The sequence below is a fragment of the Gigantopelta aegis genome, chromosome 3, assembly GCF_016097555.1.
Source record: "Gigantopelta aegis isolate Gae_Host chromosome 3, Gae_host_genome, whole genome shotgun sequence".
Classification (NCBI taxonomy): Eukaryota; Metazoa; Mollusca; class Gastropoda; order Neomphalida; family Peltospiridae; genus Gigantopelta; species Gigantopelta aegis.
In genome coordinates, this window is record NC_054701.1 from 77,637,790 (window position 1) to 77,652,931 (window position 15,142).

The 15,142-nt window shown below is 38.0% G+C and overlaps 2 protein-coding genes across 4 annotated transcripts; one reads left to right on the forward strand and one right to left on the reverse strand.

Annotated features, from left to right (window-relative positions):
• Positions 1–1,861: 1,861 nt before the first annotated feature.
• Positions 1,862–8,740, forward strand: LOC121369107. Of its 3 annotated transcripts, none has more exons than XM_041493959.1 (3): positions 1,862–2,013; positions 5,017–5,380; positions 6,199–8,740. In XM_041493959.1, exons 1-3 carry the CDS (start codon positions 1,926–1,928, stop codon positions 6,998–7,000), a joined length of 1,254 nt encoding a protein of 417 aa, XP_041349893.1. In that variant the 5' UTR covers positions 1,862–1,925; the 3' UTR covers positions 7,001–8,740. The 3 variants fall into 3 exon arrangements, with proteins under 3 accessions (XP_041349893.1, XP_041349894.1, XP_041349895.1); XM_041493960.1 differs by having other exon boundaries at positions 1,862–2,007; XM_041493961.1 differs by having other exon boundaries at positions 1,862–2,007; positions 5,026–5,380.
• Positions 8,741–9,660: 920 nt separating this feature from the next.
• LOC121368855 (retinal homeobox protein Rx2-like) lies at positions 9,661–14,874 on the reverse strand. The gene is made up of 3 exons (XM_041493604.1): positions 14,823–14,874; positions 10,953–11,158; positions 9,661–10,173 (listed from the first exon to the last, which is right to left on the reverse strand). The coding sequence occupies exons 1-3, from the start codon at positions 14,872–14,874 to the stop codon at positions 9,661–9,663; spliced, it is 771 nt and encodes a 256-aa protein (XP_041349538.1).
• Between the last annotated feature and the right edge of the window lie 268 nt (positions 14,875–15,142).

A 15,142-nucleotide genomic window follows, 5' to 3' on the forward strand; every position in this document is an offset into this window, starting at 1 on the left:
GGTGCACCAAGAACTATGTCCTTGTAGATATAGTAAACAATTTGGAATGAGATTTAGATTGAGATTGAAGTACAAGCATCCATTACACTCTTAATGTAGTGATTCTTTTCAAATGTATTTTATCACATAGTTCTATAGACAGGCGATTCAAATGTATTTTATCACATAGTTCTATAGACAGGCGATTCAACTGTATTTTATCACATAGTTCTATAGACAGGTGATTCAAATGTATTTTATCACATAGTTCTATAGACAGGCGATTTAACCGGTCTAAGTTCAAATACTGATACATATGTGTACTGTCCGAGTTTTGTCTTTAAATTTTTGATTCCATGTGGTGACACCTAATAACTTTATTAGCTCTCTATTAATGTTTGGCATATACAGTTTTCTTAATTAATGGTATTCTGGACACCGGGTTAGTACCTGAACAATGTCTTCATCTTCAACACGACATAGTGGGCAGGTTGGATCTATCTGATAGGGACTGAATTTGCTTTTGTTTGTGTGAAGCATATAGGTTCCTGTTATCATTCGCGCTCTGGTGACTCCTTTCCGAACTTCAATCACTATTGATTCTAGTGAGTCCCAAATATGATGTGTACTGCCAATACACTGAGAGAACAAATTCATCATACTTAAAGTAAATGTTTCTGTTAGTTCAGCAATAAAATTTGTTTGTCCAAAAACGATTGATTTGTTTAGTGAATATTCTTTTCCACACCAATTTTGTTGGTAGATGGTCAAGCAGTTCATTCAAACTGGGTAACTGATAGAGTTTCAATGTACCAGCAACTCGGCAAAAGAAAGATCGAGGATTATTCATATTAACAGCAGTTTGTCTGTGATCACTAGTTCTTGGATACTAGTATTGTTACAGATTAACACAAAATACAGGAAACTGGGTTGTCTTCTGTGAATCTCTGCAGATGTGGGTAATGTTCCAAGGAGGAGATGGAGTACACCAATCACAGTCTGTTGTGGTAGAGACTGGAACATTCGTAGACTATTGTGATGGAATCTCATTAAGCTCTCCAAATCTGAGCTACTCAGCTGCAGTACTTCCAAGCCAAACAGGAGTCTTGATAGAACATATGCTTGATACATCTTATATGATATGTTTGGGTTAAGACCATTTGTACCGTGTAGACCAGTATTAATCAGACTGGACATTGTCCTGATTGCCAAACTGATACGCTCACTAGTGTTTAAAGATTCACTGGAAGTCGCACGGATTAATCCCAAATGGAGTGTCTGTTCACTGGAACTTATTTCAATATCATCTATAGTCCAGTATTCTAGAGTATTAGTTTTGGCATTAGGTCTCACTACACAGATCACTTCCGGGTGAGATTTCATTCATCACGGTCCACCAAAGTTCCTAATTGTGACACAAGTTATGGCTCACATATTCACTTCTAGGAAATGGTGAAGAATTAAAACAATATGTATGTTTAATGGTAAGCCTTCTGGCTGTATTTTGCCCATGTTATTTTGTAATATTGTACATTGACCTTTTGGGACATGAGTATATAGCGCAAGAGACAGCCGCAGTGAATCGGTTAATGAACCACCAATTTGGACCAGTACTACAGCCAGATGCGGTAATATAGCAAAACACTGAGACGGAAATGTTATCAATTTTGGAGTGAAAATAAATGCTTACATAATGCATGTTCGCAATGGTGTATGTTGTTAGTGCCAACGAGAACCCCTGCTATTGGCAATCTTCATTTGAAGTTGGGCAATTTAACATGGGTTTCAATGGCAGATGACATCTGTGTAGTGAGACCTTAGTAATTACAATAAAATAATTATTGTATTATATTGTGACGTCATATGACGTCAATGACGTTATTTACATTAAATGTTAATGCTATACAGCCCATAGTTAAAATTTGATTAACTGGTTTCATTGCAAAATGAAGCCATTAACTATATATTTAATTGCTTATGTTCTGTTTGGTTTGCTGATAATATCGCAGAGCGCGAAACATGAAACAGGTACAAGTATGGACTTTTATATATTACGTGGCTTGTACATTCTAATTGTTATGAGACATGTTAATTGGGCATGGTGATTTTTACTTGTTATATCCATATTTCGGTAACATTGTTTGTTTATTTGTTTGTTTTTGTTTAACGACACCACTAGAGCACATTGATTTATTAATCATCCGCTATTGGATGTCAAACACTTGGTAAATTTGACGTACAGTCCCAGAGAGGAAATCCGTTACATGTTTCCATTAGTAGCAAGGGGTCTTTTGTATGCACCATACCACAGACACGATAGCACTTACCACGGCCTTTGATATACCAGTCGTGGTATACTGGCCGAAACGAAAATTGTCAAATGGGCCCACCGACGGGGATCGATCCCAAACCGACCGCGCATCAAGAAAGCGCTTTACCACTGGGCTAAATCCCGCCCCTATTTTGGTAATAATTTAATTATTATGGCTATGTAGACTGAGTCGATCATTTTTTAATAAATTATTTTAACATACTCGAATTTAGCTAGCGTTCATTGAAGAGGAACATACAGCCACTGTACATTTCAGACTTTTTTAATTGGTATACTGTCCCTCATTTAACAGCAAAATGAGGTGAAACTCGGTTATAAGAGTGAATAATTCTAATTTTGTCGTAGTCAACCTAAGTTGATATTTTTTTAATGAAAGTTAGAAAGCTAATGCACTTTCTGAAAAAAGCTGTCACGTAGCTCTCTCAACATTGTCCTGTTTTTCACAGAATATATTCTAACATAGAAATAGCATTGAAATACGCGCAAACGTGAAAGGCGGTGTGCAACCTTCAGAATTAGACAAAAGGAGCATTGCAAAGTTAAAGTTTGTTTTGTTTAACGACACCACTGGAGCACATTGATTTTTTTTGTTTTTATCATCGACTATTGGATATTAAACATTTGGTAATTCTGACATATAGTCTTAGAGGAAGGATTTTTTTTTATTTAACGACGCATTCAACACATTTTATTTACGGGTATATGGCGTCAGACATATGGTTATGGACCACACAGATATTGAGAGAGGAAACCTGTTGTCGCCACTTCATGGGCTACTCTTTTCGATTAGCAGCAAGGGATCTTTTATATGCACCATCCCACAGACAGGGTAGTACATACCACGGCCTTTGATATGCCAGTCGTGGTGCATTGGCTCAAATATAGTCTTAGAGAGGAAACCCGCTACATTGTCCCATTAGTAGCAAGGATTTGTTTTATGCCCCATCCCACAGACAGGATCGCACAGACAACGGCCTTTGATACACCAGTCGTATTGCACTGGATGGAACAAAAAATAACCCAATGGGCCCACCGACAGGGATCGATCCTAGACCGACCGCACACCAAGCGAACGCTTGTAATACATGATACGATGTCTTTTGTTGAATCATATTTTTGTTCCTTCATAGATCAGTGTTAAAACAAATATGGTAAGATAGAATTAAACATACCGTATAACCGGAAATTTTCGTGGTCTTAATTTTTCGTGGTTTGGGGTATAAAAACATTTCAAGGTTTCTTATTTTCGTTGTTTGCAAAATCTAAATTGAAAGTGATTTTATTTTCGAGTTTTAGCAAGTCTAGTTGCGAGAATACTTGCAATTGTTGATAAAAGTTTCACTTCGGCTGCCAGTTCTACGAGCTACTCTCGATATACTAAAGTCAAAACTTATACTAGCTCTACTACCCTTTACAGTTTAGACTGACCATTCAAAATTCGTGCCAAAATTCCTTCAAATCAAAACTGCGCACCTTTTCTCTTTGGCATATTAACTGCTCCATTCAAAATTCCATAGCACCACCACTCACCCCCGCCTGCTACCGATCCCGGTCGGACTGCTGGTGCTCCCTTGCACCTGCCAGTGCAGGCGGTCCCTCCTGTACTATTCTCTTGTCGTATCTGGTGGACTGTAATGTGTTACACTGAAGTTACCGAAATCATGTGTTGATAGTAACACGTCTGCAATAATAGCTGCAATTTTCGGCCCCATAATCCGATATGAGGAGCCTATCTGTCTTTCCCTCCACTGAAAAAATACACGAATTGTCTATTCACATATACTGAGCGAGAGTAAAGTAACTAAATAATATGGTGTATTGTTGGCGGTATTTGTGTTTGTGGTGGTGGCGGCGGTGGCGGCGGCTGTGTTAGAGCATAGAGTATTATGCAACAGTTAAAGTTTGTTTTGTTTAACGACACCACTAGAGCACATTGATTTTATTAATTATTGGCTATTGGATGTCAAATAGTTGGTAATTTCGACACATAGTCTATAAGTAGCAATGGACATGTTGTATGCACCACCCCACAGACAGGATAGCACATGCAATGGCCTTTGATATAGCAGTCCTGGTGCACTGACTGGAACGAGAAATACACCACGGACAGGGATCGATCCCAGACCGACCGCGCTTCAAGCAAGCGTTTTACCACTGGGATACTGCTGTATTATGTAACGAGTACGTCTTAAGTTTGTTTTGTTTAACGACACCACTAGAGCACATTAATTAATCATCGGCTATTGGATGTCAAACATTTGGTAATTCTGACTCGTTGTCATCAAGAAACACGCTAGATTTTTCCATTAGCAGCAAGAGATCTTTTATATGCACTTTCCCACAGACAGGAAAGCACATACCACAGTTCAATGGATCCACCGTGGTGGTTCGATCCTGCAACGCAAGCACCTCAAGCAAGCCCTCAACCGACTGAGCTAAATCCCGCCCACAACAACTGGTCAAAGACCGTGGTATGTGCTTTCCTGTCTGTAAAAAAGTGCATATGAAAGATCCCTTGCTTCTAACGAAAAATGTAGCGGGTTTCCAAATGTTTGACATCTAATAGCCGATGATCAATAAATCAATGTGATCTAGTGGTGTCGTTAAACAAAACAAACGTTATACCCTAACACTGCCACCACCACCATATAACACCATATCACATGTATGTAGTTACTATACTGTCTACTAAATTAATGCTTAAGGGTCTTCAGGACATTCGTCACCGCCGGTTTCCTGGAACAATGGCGCATACATGCACCTGCTCGCCCTGCAGAAACGGCAAATCCTGGCAAAGATCGCGCGCGTCAGACGCATGGCCCTCTGGTCTCCCAACATCTTCGGCCTGAAGCTGTCGTCGCTGAGGAAGCTGAACAAGGCGTACCATATGTTCGAGGCCTTCCGGGACACGATGGACGAGTTCCCGAGGAGGATCCAGAGCAAGCTGAACAAGCTGATGGCGTCCATGTACTACAGCTTCGTCGTGAACGAGACGGACAATGTGAACCTGCCGTGCGAGAACCACGTCACCGACCTCATCAGGAAGGATTACTCTAAGTCCATCTTCAGGTTGTACAACGGCGTTTGTGTGTCAAGTATGCCGTCAGATTAGTCAATAAAAAATATTATTTCTCATTCTCTCTCTCTTTGTCTGTCCGTGGATCTGTCTCTCTCTCTCTCTGTCCGTCTGTCTGTCTGTGTGTGTGTGTCTTCTCTCTCTCTCTCTCTCTCTCTCTCTCTCTCTCTCTCTCTCTCTCTCTCTCTCTAGTTTACTAATCGGGAGAAAAAAAAAAAATCATACTCTCTCTCAATCTCTAGTTTAAAGCGTTTGCGTCGTCTTTCTCTCTCTCTCTCATCTAACTCTCTCAGAGTTAAAGCAATACCCAGAACAGTAAAGTAGTTTACGTCGTTTCTATATACATGGATGTGTAGCCGATGTAGGCTATATCGAAAATAAAGGCTTTTAAAAAACCCCCAAAATAGCTCTCTCTCTCATACCAACTAAGCGAAACAACTCCATACGACATGAGACACAATGCACAATTACAAACAAGCTTCTTACTTTTATGTACTAAATTATACTTCGATTAATGTTTCCTATTAGGAATTCAACTAAGGAATTATTTAGAAACTAGAACATTTAAATCTTTATTAGCTTCTGTTTTTTTAAAACAATTACGAAAGGACGATAAGCAAGTTCCTTTTGTTTTTTTACCTGGGTACTAGAAGTGATCAAATATTACATTGTAGACTTTGTCGTGGCAGCAGTGATCTAAATAGCCACACGTTTATATCAGATGAACCTACTTGTGACTGTGAACACACATGCATTATTAAATATTCTGAGCATTCTGTTCTATATTTAAATTCAATCAATCAATCTTCAGATGGCGCCACAACGAAAAGCCCATCGAGCTCGACCCGTCGCGGATGGTCCTGTACAAGGGAACTTTGGTCATACGGAACCTGCAGCTGTACGACACCGGCGTGTACACGTGCCAGATGGAGTACAAGCCCGGCAGCCGCAAGACAGTCGGCATCTACTCGGTGCTGGTCAGGACGGACGAGATCAACATGTGGGTCAAGGAGACGCTCGATATGACCTTGACCTGCAACAGCCACTTCCTCGGCCAGTTCTACCCGAACGCCAGCAGGGAGTGGTTCTACAACAACGTCCTGTTCGACGCCCGCGCCAACAAGACCAACGCCTCCTCGCCCGCACCCGACGTCTTCCACGAGGTCGGCATCTCCTTCAACGGCACGTGGGTGTGCCGCGTCATGAACGAGGACCCGCAGCGGACGTGGTACCCAGCCGTATACAACGTCATGATTCTGCCGCCCCCGGCCTTCTACGAGCTGATCGTCATGTACGTCCTCAAGAACAAGGCTAGGTCCTTCCTGCTGCTGGTCGGGTTCACCTTCGGCGGCTTCATCATCCTCGCCGTCATGGCCCACTACGGCCGCGAGTACCAGGACTCCAAGGCAAAGAAAAGGGAGATAATGAAGGAACAGCTGCTGGCCGTTCTCGGTGGTACGGGAAGGGTCAAGGATGAAGATGGGCCACGTGACGAGGGTGATCTCCAGGACGGTTATAGCAGTGACTCGGGGCTGGACAATCAGCCCAGCGCCAGCGAAATCTCAATTCTTACCAACGGCAGCGTTCACAGTGAAACCGCTGCCAAAGTGTAAATTAGTTTTTTGCAAGGCCCAATTTCATTTTTTTTTTAAAACAACAAACAAACAAACCCTACATCGTAAGCGTAGTTTTGCACGTAAAAGTAAATTTACGACTAAAGCACAGTTCTTATTACTATTATAGTACAATACATATTTTATTTTGTCCTTAAAATGCTCCATTTTCCGTAATTATATAATTTTCTTCGTGAAATAGATGTAAATGTATCCCCGTATAACTTCTAGCCGCAGACGTAAACTTTCGAACTGGTACATGGTATGTGCTATCCTGTCTTTGGGATGGTGAATATAAAGATCCCTAGCTGCTAATAGAAAAGAGTAGCCCATGTAGTGGCGACAGTGGATTTCCTCCCTCAATATCTGTGTGGTATTTAACCATATGTTCGACACCATATAACTGTAAATAAAATGTGTTGAGTGCGTCGTTAAATAAAACATTTCCTTCCTTAAACTTTCGATGTTTTGTGAAATTTTCCCCAGCTATCCTGTTAAAAAGACTCAAGATTGTGTGTTGCTGCCATTTTAAAATTTTATGAATTTAACATGATAATCAATCAACCATTTGGCACGTGCCGACATCCATGTCCTTGTTGAAGCACGTTTGTCTTGGGCACATCATCCGAATTTCCCGGTGAAGTGTCCAATATAAGAATGTGATAATATTTGATGTTTCATGGCAGTATGGACCGCTTTATTCAATTAATGTTAGAACGGCTTCACGCAAACGTCTGTGATTTATTCTTCCATGAACGCAACAATGTTCATGTTCAGTTTTCATAATTCCAAGTGTATATCGTTTCTTGAGGAAATTAACACATCGAATAAAAGGAATACTAATTTTTATTCTTTCATACATTCTAAGCAATTAATAACATTTACTGATTTTCAATATTAACAAATAATGTGGTTATTTTGTTAAATTTTAAAACTAAAACGATCTGCTTTACGGAATTTCGAATATCGTTTTTGTAGGGTTTTTATATAAGTCACATGATATCATTTGGACCAATCCAAACATTTATAAGAAAAAGGTATTTACTAATTAGAATTATTTCCCACTAACAGAGCCTTTTTATCGACTAAAATTACATACGTACGAGACATTGGGACAGCTCTCACGATTACGGATGTATAGTAATAATATTGACGAAAATCTACATAAAATTTACATTAAATAAAATTGTCTTAAATATTTTGGACGTTGTTGTCAGACTGCATTTATATAAAATTATATTATCTTAATTTTGTAATTAATGTCACTACTTTTAACTATATGCTGTTTAAAGCTTTCATTTATAATATTTATATATATATATATATATACAATTTAGAGTTGCTTCGTATTTTACTGATTTTTTTAAGACACTTGTCGCCTTTTGAAATTTCCTGAATTTAATTATTATTTCCTGAATTTAATATACGATTGTTGATGAGGTAATGATGAATAATAAATTTAAAATAATAATACAGTTATTCGTAAAGACGAATAATGGCATTACATCAAACCAATGGCATTATTATATGTACACAAAAATTTAATAGTTACGTATTAAAGACGCTGAACACTATTTACTGTTCAATTTACAGTTCGTAATATTCGTAACTATCTTAACTGTAATACTTTATTATATGGCGATTCAAACTTTATTGTCATTATTCACCATGTTTACCTTCTTCTGAATAATAAATAAATTATAAACAAAGTGTGAATAGCTAACCTATTCACTTTCAACATGTTCTTCTTCTTTCTGTGTTTTGTTAGCAGTTTAGAAATATTTAATTTTTGTCATTATAAAACATCTGTAAAATGTAGGAAGTGGCCAATTCCAATCACGGGCGTTCGAGACCTGGTTTGAGTTGTTTGATGTTTAGTTAGTATCACTGGGTAGAACGTTTCATGCCCGATAAGCTGTATTGTGTACGTCTTTTTATCTGTAGTGGGGTTGGGACGTAGCCAGTGTTCCACGACTGGTATATCAAAGGCCGTGGTACGTGCTGTCTGTGGGATGGTGCATATAAAAGATCCCTCGCTACTAATGGAATAATGTAGCGGGTTTCCTCTCTAAGACTATATGTCAAAATTACCAAATGTTTGACATCTAATAGCCGATGATTAATAAATGAATGTGCCCTAGTGGTGTCGTTTTATCTTTATACTCACTTCTTTCCGCCATGTTTTTTTTATATTTATAGACCATACAGTCGGACAAAATAGATTTGAGAAGAAACGAGAGAAAGAGAGATCGATAATAAAACCGACTGGAAACAAAACACCAATGTATATGACTGTACGTTATTTATTTTATGAGTATGTATGCATAACAATTATGTACAACAAAAATATCAGCTTATGTACATATAAATAATGCTACGTTGGACTGAAACAGACAAAAATCACTGGTCATATATATAACGCTCAGTTTTCAGATTTAATTATTCTAAACCCGTCTTCAGATCTCATGGATGATCTTCAGAATTCAGGGGTGTGTTGTCCAGAACAGGCATGATTGAGCCTTTAGTGGATGGAAGTATGTGTCCAAACATTGGACAAGTGATTGAAGATATAAAATACTATTATACATATAATTATATCATTATAGATGTATATATAAATATACATTGAGGTCTATAGAACATCTACAATCTGACTGCATTCAGCAGGCATCGAAGTCAATAATCAAGTGATTGTCGTCGTCGTCATCGCCGCTGTTGTCGTCAACATCGTTGTTGTAGTTCACAGCTAATTCGGGACTGGAGCATGAACTGTCTAAGTGGTCAGCGGGTCGCGTGAAGTGAACGAAAGAGTTGGAGACATCCATCCAGGATCGGCAGGGAGGAACGTCGGGGAAAACGAAAGTGACGCCACGCCCAGCTGGAGTCTGTGGCAGCGGAGAGATGGGGGCGACTGGGAACTGAAACACAGAGAAAAGTCTGGGGTGGAGCGCCGGCGAGAGGAGGAGAGGGCTGACCAGAGTCGGAAGCTGGAACAGAGGGTCTTTCACCGCAGGGGACATCATCATATCCACGCCGCTCAACTCAGAAGATCCAAGCAAAGTCAAGGGCGCTGATGGTTTCCGCTTTTGGTTTGAAGTCTTGTTGCAGGTGCTGGTGCTGGCGTTTCCGCTTCCGCTGCGACGACTTCTGTTGCGTCGGTTTTGAAACCAAACCTGAAGATGTAAAGGAAATATAGTATTAAAATATTTTTATATATAAATCTTGCTCCTAATTGTCACCTAGCTAATTGGCAGACTCTCATTTCAGGCATGTTCAAGGCGAGTACTCGAGTTCACTTGCAGGTATTTGTGCCTAATGTAGTCAAATTGTTCACGAGTGTTCCGTCACTTGGAAAAAGCCACTGGTGGATAATTATTAAACATAATAAGAGCTGCTGTTATTTGTAGTAGTTAATCATGTAACTTAGCTACGACTGTGGGACTGTTTATAACCAAGTTATATGTTATAAACAATAAAGCAATTTCATTGCTGAAAGCAAACGTTTTGACTAATAAGACTGTTCACCGTGTCTCTCTGTTCTAATCTATATACAAATATTTATATTTTGACGGATTAAATATAAAATGTTTTATATTTTCAATACTAAATGCATATCTTGTACTTTCTATGTTGACCAGTTAATAATGTAGGGAAAGGTCTTTATATAGGCTATGTCTGTTGACCAATCCCATCTGTTAATATAAACAGAAATACATATGGTTTAAATCATGTTATCTAACTAAATAATATTATAGGTATTAATGTGCGGGTATCAAACACGCTTCCGGTAGGCACAGCCTCTTAATTAAACCAGAAATTGTTACCATAGTCAGAAGGCGAAATGAACGAGAAAACACGTAGAAGGCCAGAAACGCACGTGCGTACGCACAATAATAAGAAAACCATTTGTTAGATCACGTGTTAGAAAGAGTGGTTGTAAATTCGTATGCACCTGAATCCTAGATTCTGGAATTCCAGTCTGTTGTTCCAATTGTTCACGAAGGTGAATGTTCGGATACTGGTTCACCTCGAAAATACGTTGCATCTTCATGACGTCATCATCGGTGAAGATCGTGCGATTCCTGCGCGCTTGATGACGTGGAGGCACGGCGAGTATAGCACTATGGGATACACAGCGTGGAACGTGTAAAAAAATTTCTGAAAAACAAAGTTACAGCATATAAATATCTGTTATTTATTTCATTTATAAATATAGTGGATTCACAAGACATATCACAAGCTGTTCATTTATACAATATTTATTACAACATTGCAATGGTCATTTATCGATCATCGGGTAATGCGAATATCTCCATTCGTCATAAAACTACAGGTGGAATAATAAAGCAATAAAGAAGATGTAATAAAAACATCTCAATAGCTCAACGCGCACGCAGGAGAGAGAGAGAGAGAGAGAGAGAGAGAGAGAGAGAGAGAGAGAGAGAGAGAGAGAGAGAGAGAGAGAGAGAGAGAGAGAGAGAGAGAGAGACACAGTGTGTGTGTGTGTTTACATCATACATCAGTGGATTGTTTTCAGTAATAAACGTTTCGATTGCTTTAAACATAGCTTTAATCTTATGTGAGTAATTATGATTTCCTGACGGTAATGTTGGAATCAAGATTTTTATATTGTAACAGGATCTTGTTACGAAGTTCAGGCAGGGTATAGAGGACAATAAATAACAGGGGCCCATTTCACAAAACATCGTAAGTTTACGTCTACAACTAGCAGTTATACCTCGACCATACGAGTTGCACGTGTTTGGCATCTGTTTCACGCAGAATATTACATCACTACAGAAGATGGAACATTTTAAGGACAAAATAATTTGAAATATATATATTTTAAACTATATTAAGTTTTACTATTAGAAATAATAAGAAATGTGGTTCAGTCGTAAATGTACGTTTACGTGCAAAACTAGGCTTACGATGTTTTGTGAAATTGGGCTCAGAATGCTCCGAATCATTAATAATGTATGTATGCTTACAGTCACAGGCAGGTTCATCGGATATAAAACGTGTGGCTATTTAGATCAATGATGCCATGATGGAGTCTACAGTGTAATATTTTATCTCTTCTAGTACCAAGGTAAAAAAAAAAAATTGGAACTTGCTTATCGTCCTTTTGTAATTGTGTCTTAAAAGTTAATAATGATTTTAATTTTCTACTGGTAGTGTTTAGATCATTCCTTAGCTGAATTCCTAATAGGAAAAATGAATCGCAGTATAATTTAATACGTAAAAGTAAAAAGCTTGTTTGAGATTTTTCGTTGTGCTTCAAGCTGTATGGAGTTGTTTCGCTTAGTTGGTGTGGGAGTAAGAGCGAGACCTTGGTTATTAATAATTTTGAACATCGTGATATGTTGATGACGTTTCTTTGACTGTAAAATAATTTTAACCAGTTTCATGATAAAGTTTTTGATTTCATTGTTCCACATATAGTACAAAGAACATTTACTTGAGAAGTTTCTAGGATAGTCCCATTGTATAGTTATTCTAAAATAACATCTCTGTAATCAAGCACTGGAAGAATAGTGAAATGTTTTATTTAACGACGCACTCAACACATTTTATTTACGGTTATATGGCGTCGGACATAATATGGTTAATGACCACACATATTTTGAGAGAGGAAACCCGCTGTCGCCACTTCATGGGCTACTCTTGTACTCTACATCTTCATCCATCTTGTACTTGCTAGCAACCTGTTAGGTCAGGTCAGAAGGTTTAACGTGCAAATTCAGAGCAAGCTGTTGTAGCGCACGCCTGCTCTGGGCACAGGTGCCGGCCTTGGCCGGCTCCTCCGTCCAGGACAGAAAAAAGTGGGGGTGGTAGAAGGAAGGACCACCTGCATTAGAAGGTGCAAGGGAGCACCAGCAGTCCGGCCGGGGCTAGTAGCAGGTGGGGTGGGTGTATGGGTGCTATGGGTTTTTGAATTTGGAAGGAACGGTCGGAAGTGGTGCGCGTTTTGAATGAAGGAAATTTGGCGCATTTTTGAACGGTCGATCGAGTCAGGAGCTACGTATAGGTTTTGATATTAGTCAGGAGCTACGTATAGGTTTTGATATTAGTGAGTCGAGAGTAGCTCAATACTTAGACCTATTGATGCTGGGGTGTCTCCCTAGGTTAGGTTAGCAACCTTTTGAACACGATGCATATTTATAAGCTACTCTTCGATTCGTATTGTAGTTCGTACTACCCACTTATCATATCCTTAGTGACTCGTTTTTTGTTCAGTTATATTCTTTAAGTAAAAACTAATGTATCATTGTTTAAAATATAATGCATTATAGGTATAAATTCAATAGGAATGACATTTTGCCGTATTATTGTAAATTTCGTTTGGCTGTTAGGAAAAAAATAAGAAGTAAAAGAAATTCGTACATTTGGAATTATTTTAGACAAAAATCTATACTGAGATACCATAAAGCTTGACAATGTCCATAAATTCATTGTGTATAGAGATATTCAAGAAAATGTAAGTAAATTGTAATTTTATCAATGAAAAAATATTGTATATGCCGAAAACCTTTTAAAATGGGTAAAAACTCAGGATAGTCCCTTTAACTGTAATACTTTTTTTTATTCAATCAAATATATCCGTTGCATATGTGGGTTGGGAATCGGCCACATATGTAAACAGTTAGTAGTACAGCATCGTCAAAATAAAGCAACACAAATAACTTTCCTTCTGCAGTAAAATTATGGAATAATCTGTTGCCTGATATTAGAAATTCTTCTTCATTAAAAAATTTTAAAATACAAATGAACAAACACGACCCTGCTGTTCCATCCTATTTTTATGAAGGTGATAGATGGCAACAGATTCTACATAGCCGACTCCGTTTGGGTACCAGTGATTTGAACGGTCACAAATTTGTATGGCATGTGACAGATACCCCTTCTTGTATTTGTGGCCATCCAGTTGAAGATGCAGAATTTTGTTTAATCTTTTTGCCCAATATACGCTGCAGCTCGCAATACCCATTTACTGAACTATTATAATCTCAAGTGTCATACTTTGCTATTTAAGTGTCCAAGATAATATCTTTATATTTAAATCTGTTCAGAATTTTCTTATTAATAGTAAGCGTTTCGAGATCAATTAATCATTTAACCATTCTGTTTGCTATTTATTCTTTGTTTCTTCTACACCTTCCTCTCTTCTATTCCCCCAACTATCCGTGTTATCTTTATTGTAATATTGTTCAGCCATCTTGATGTATAACATGTATATTTGTTAAAGGTAGGGAGAGGCCTTAATATAGGCACTTGCCTGTTGGCCAATCCCAAATTTGATTTGCTAATAAATATTGTTTAAACTAAATAACTTAAGATATACATTAAGATCTTTATCAAGTGTCTTTGTTATTGATTCAATACCTTTTCTGTTTTCTGTAGCTAAAATATTTCTATGTCATTTAAAAATAATAAAAATAAAAAGGTGATATATTTTCGCCTTGTCGTATACCAGTGGTGTATGGAAAACATTCAGATTTCAGGTCATGATGTACAATTCTAGATTTGATTCCGTCATACACGGAGGTCCTATTATTCTGAAATATTTCTCATCAATATTAATAACTTGATAATGTTTGCTTTAAACCAATACACCACACAGGATCAAACGCCTTCTCAAAATCGATAAAAGCACAATACTTATTTTTCTTAACATCTTTTAGTAATTGTAATAACATGTATACAATCCCATTTGTTAATAAACAGATATAAATATTGTTACTAGCTACAGATGTAAATAATTTTCCAAAACAATTATGACAAAACTAATTATGAAATGACCACAAACAAAATGACTTACCCTTTTTTAATCCAAGAATAGCTTCAATAGAGAAATCCGTAATGGTCGTCATTGTGAATTTTAAACAAAAATATGTAACACAGTTCAGTGACAATAACACGATTATTGAATACTAACTGCACATGAACACAACTCACCTCTATTTATACTGAACATGGCAGAACCGAACCGAACTGAACAGATGAGTTAAAACGTTTATTAGTTAACAATGGGTGGAGGAATCAAATGTGTTCGCTGGCCCTTTGTTCCAATCAAACGATTACCGCGTAAGAAGACAAATCCTACAAAACATAATGGGATTATCTATATCTAACGTCTGG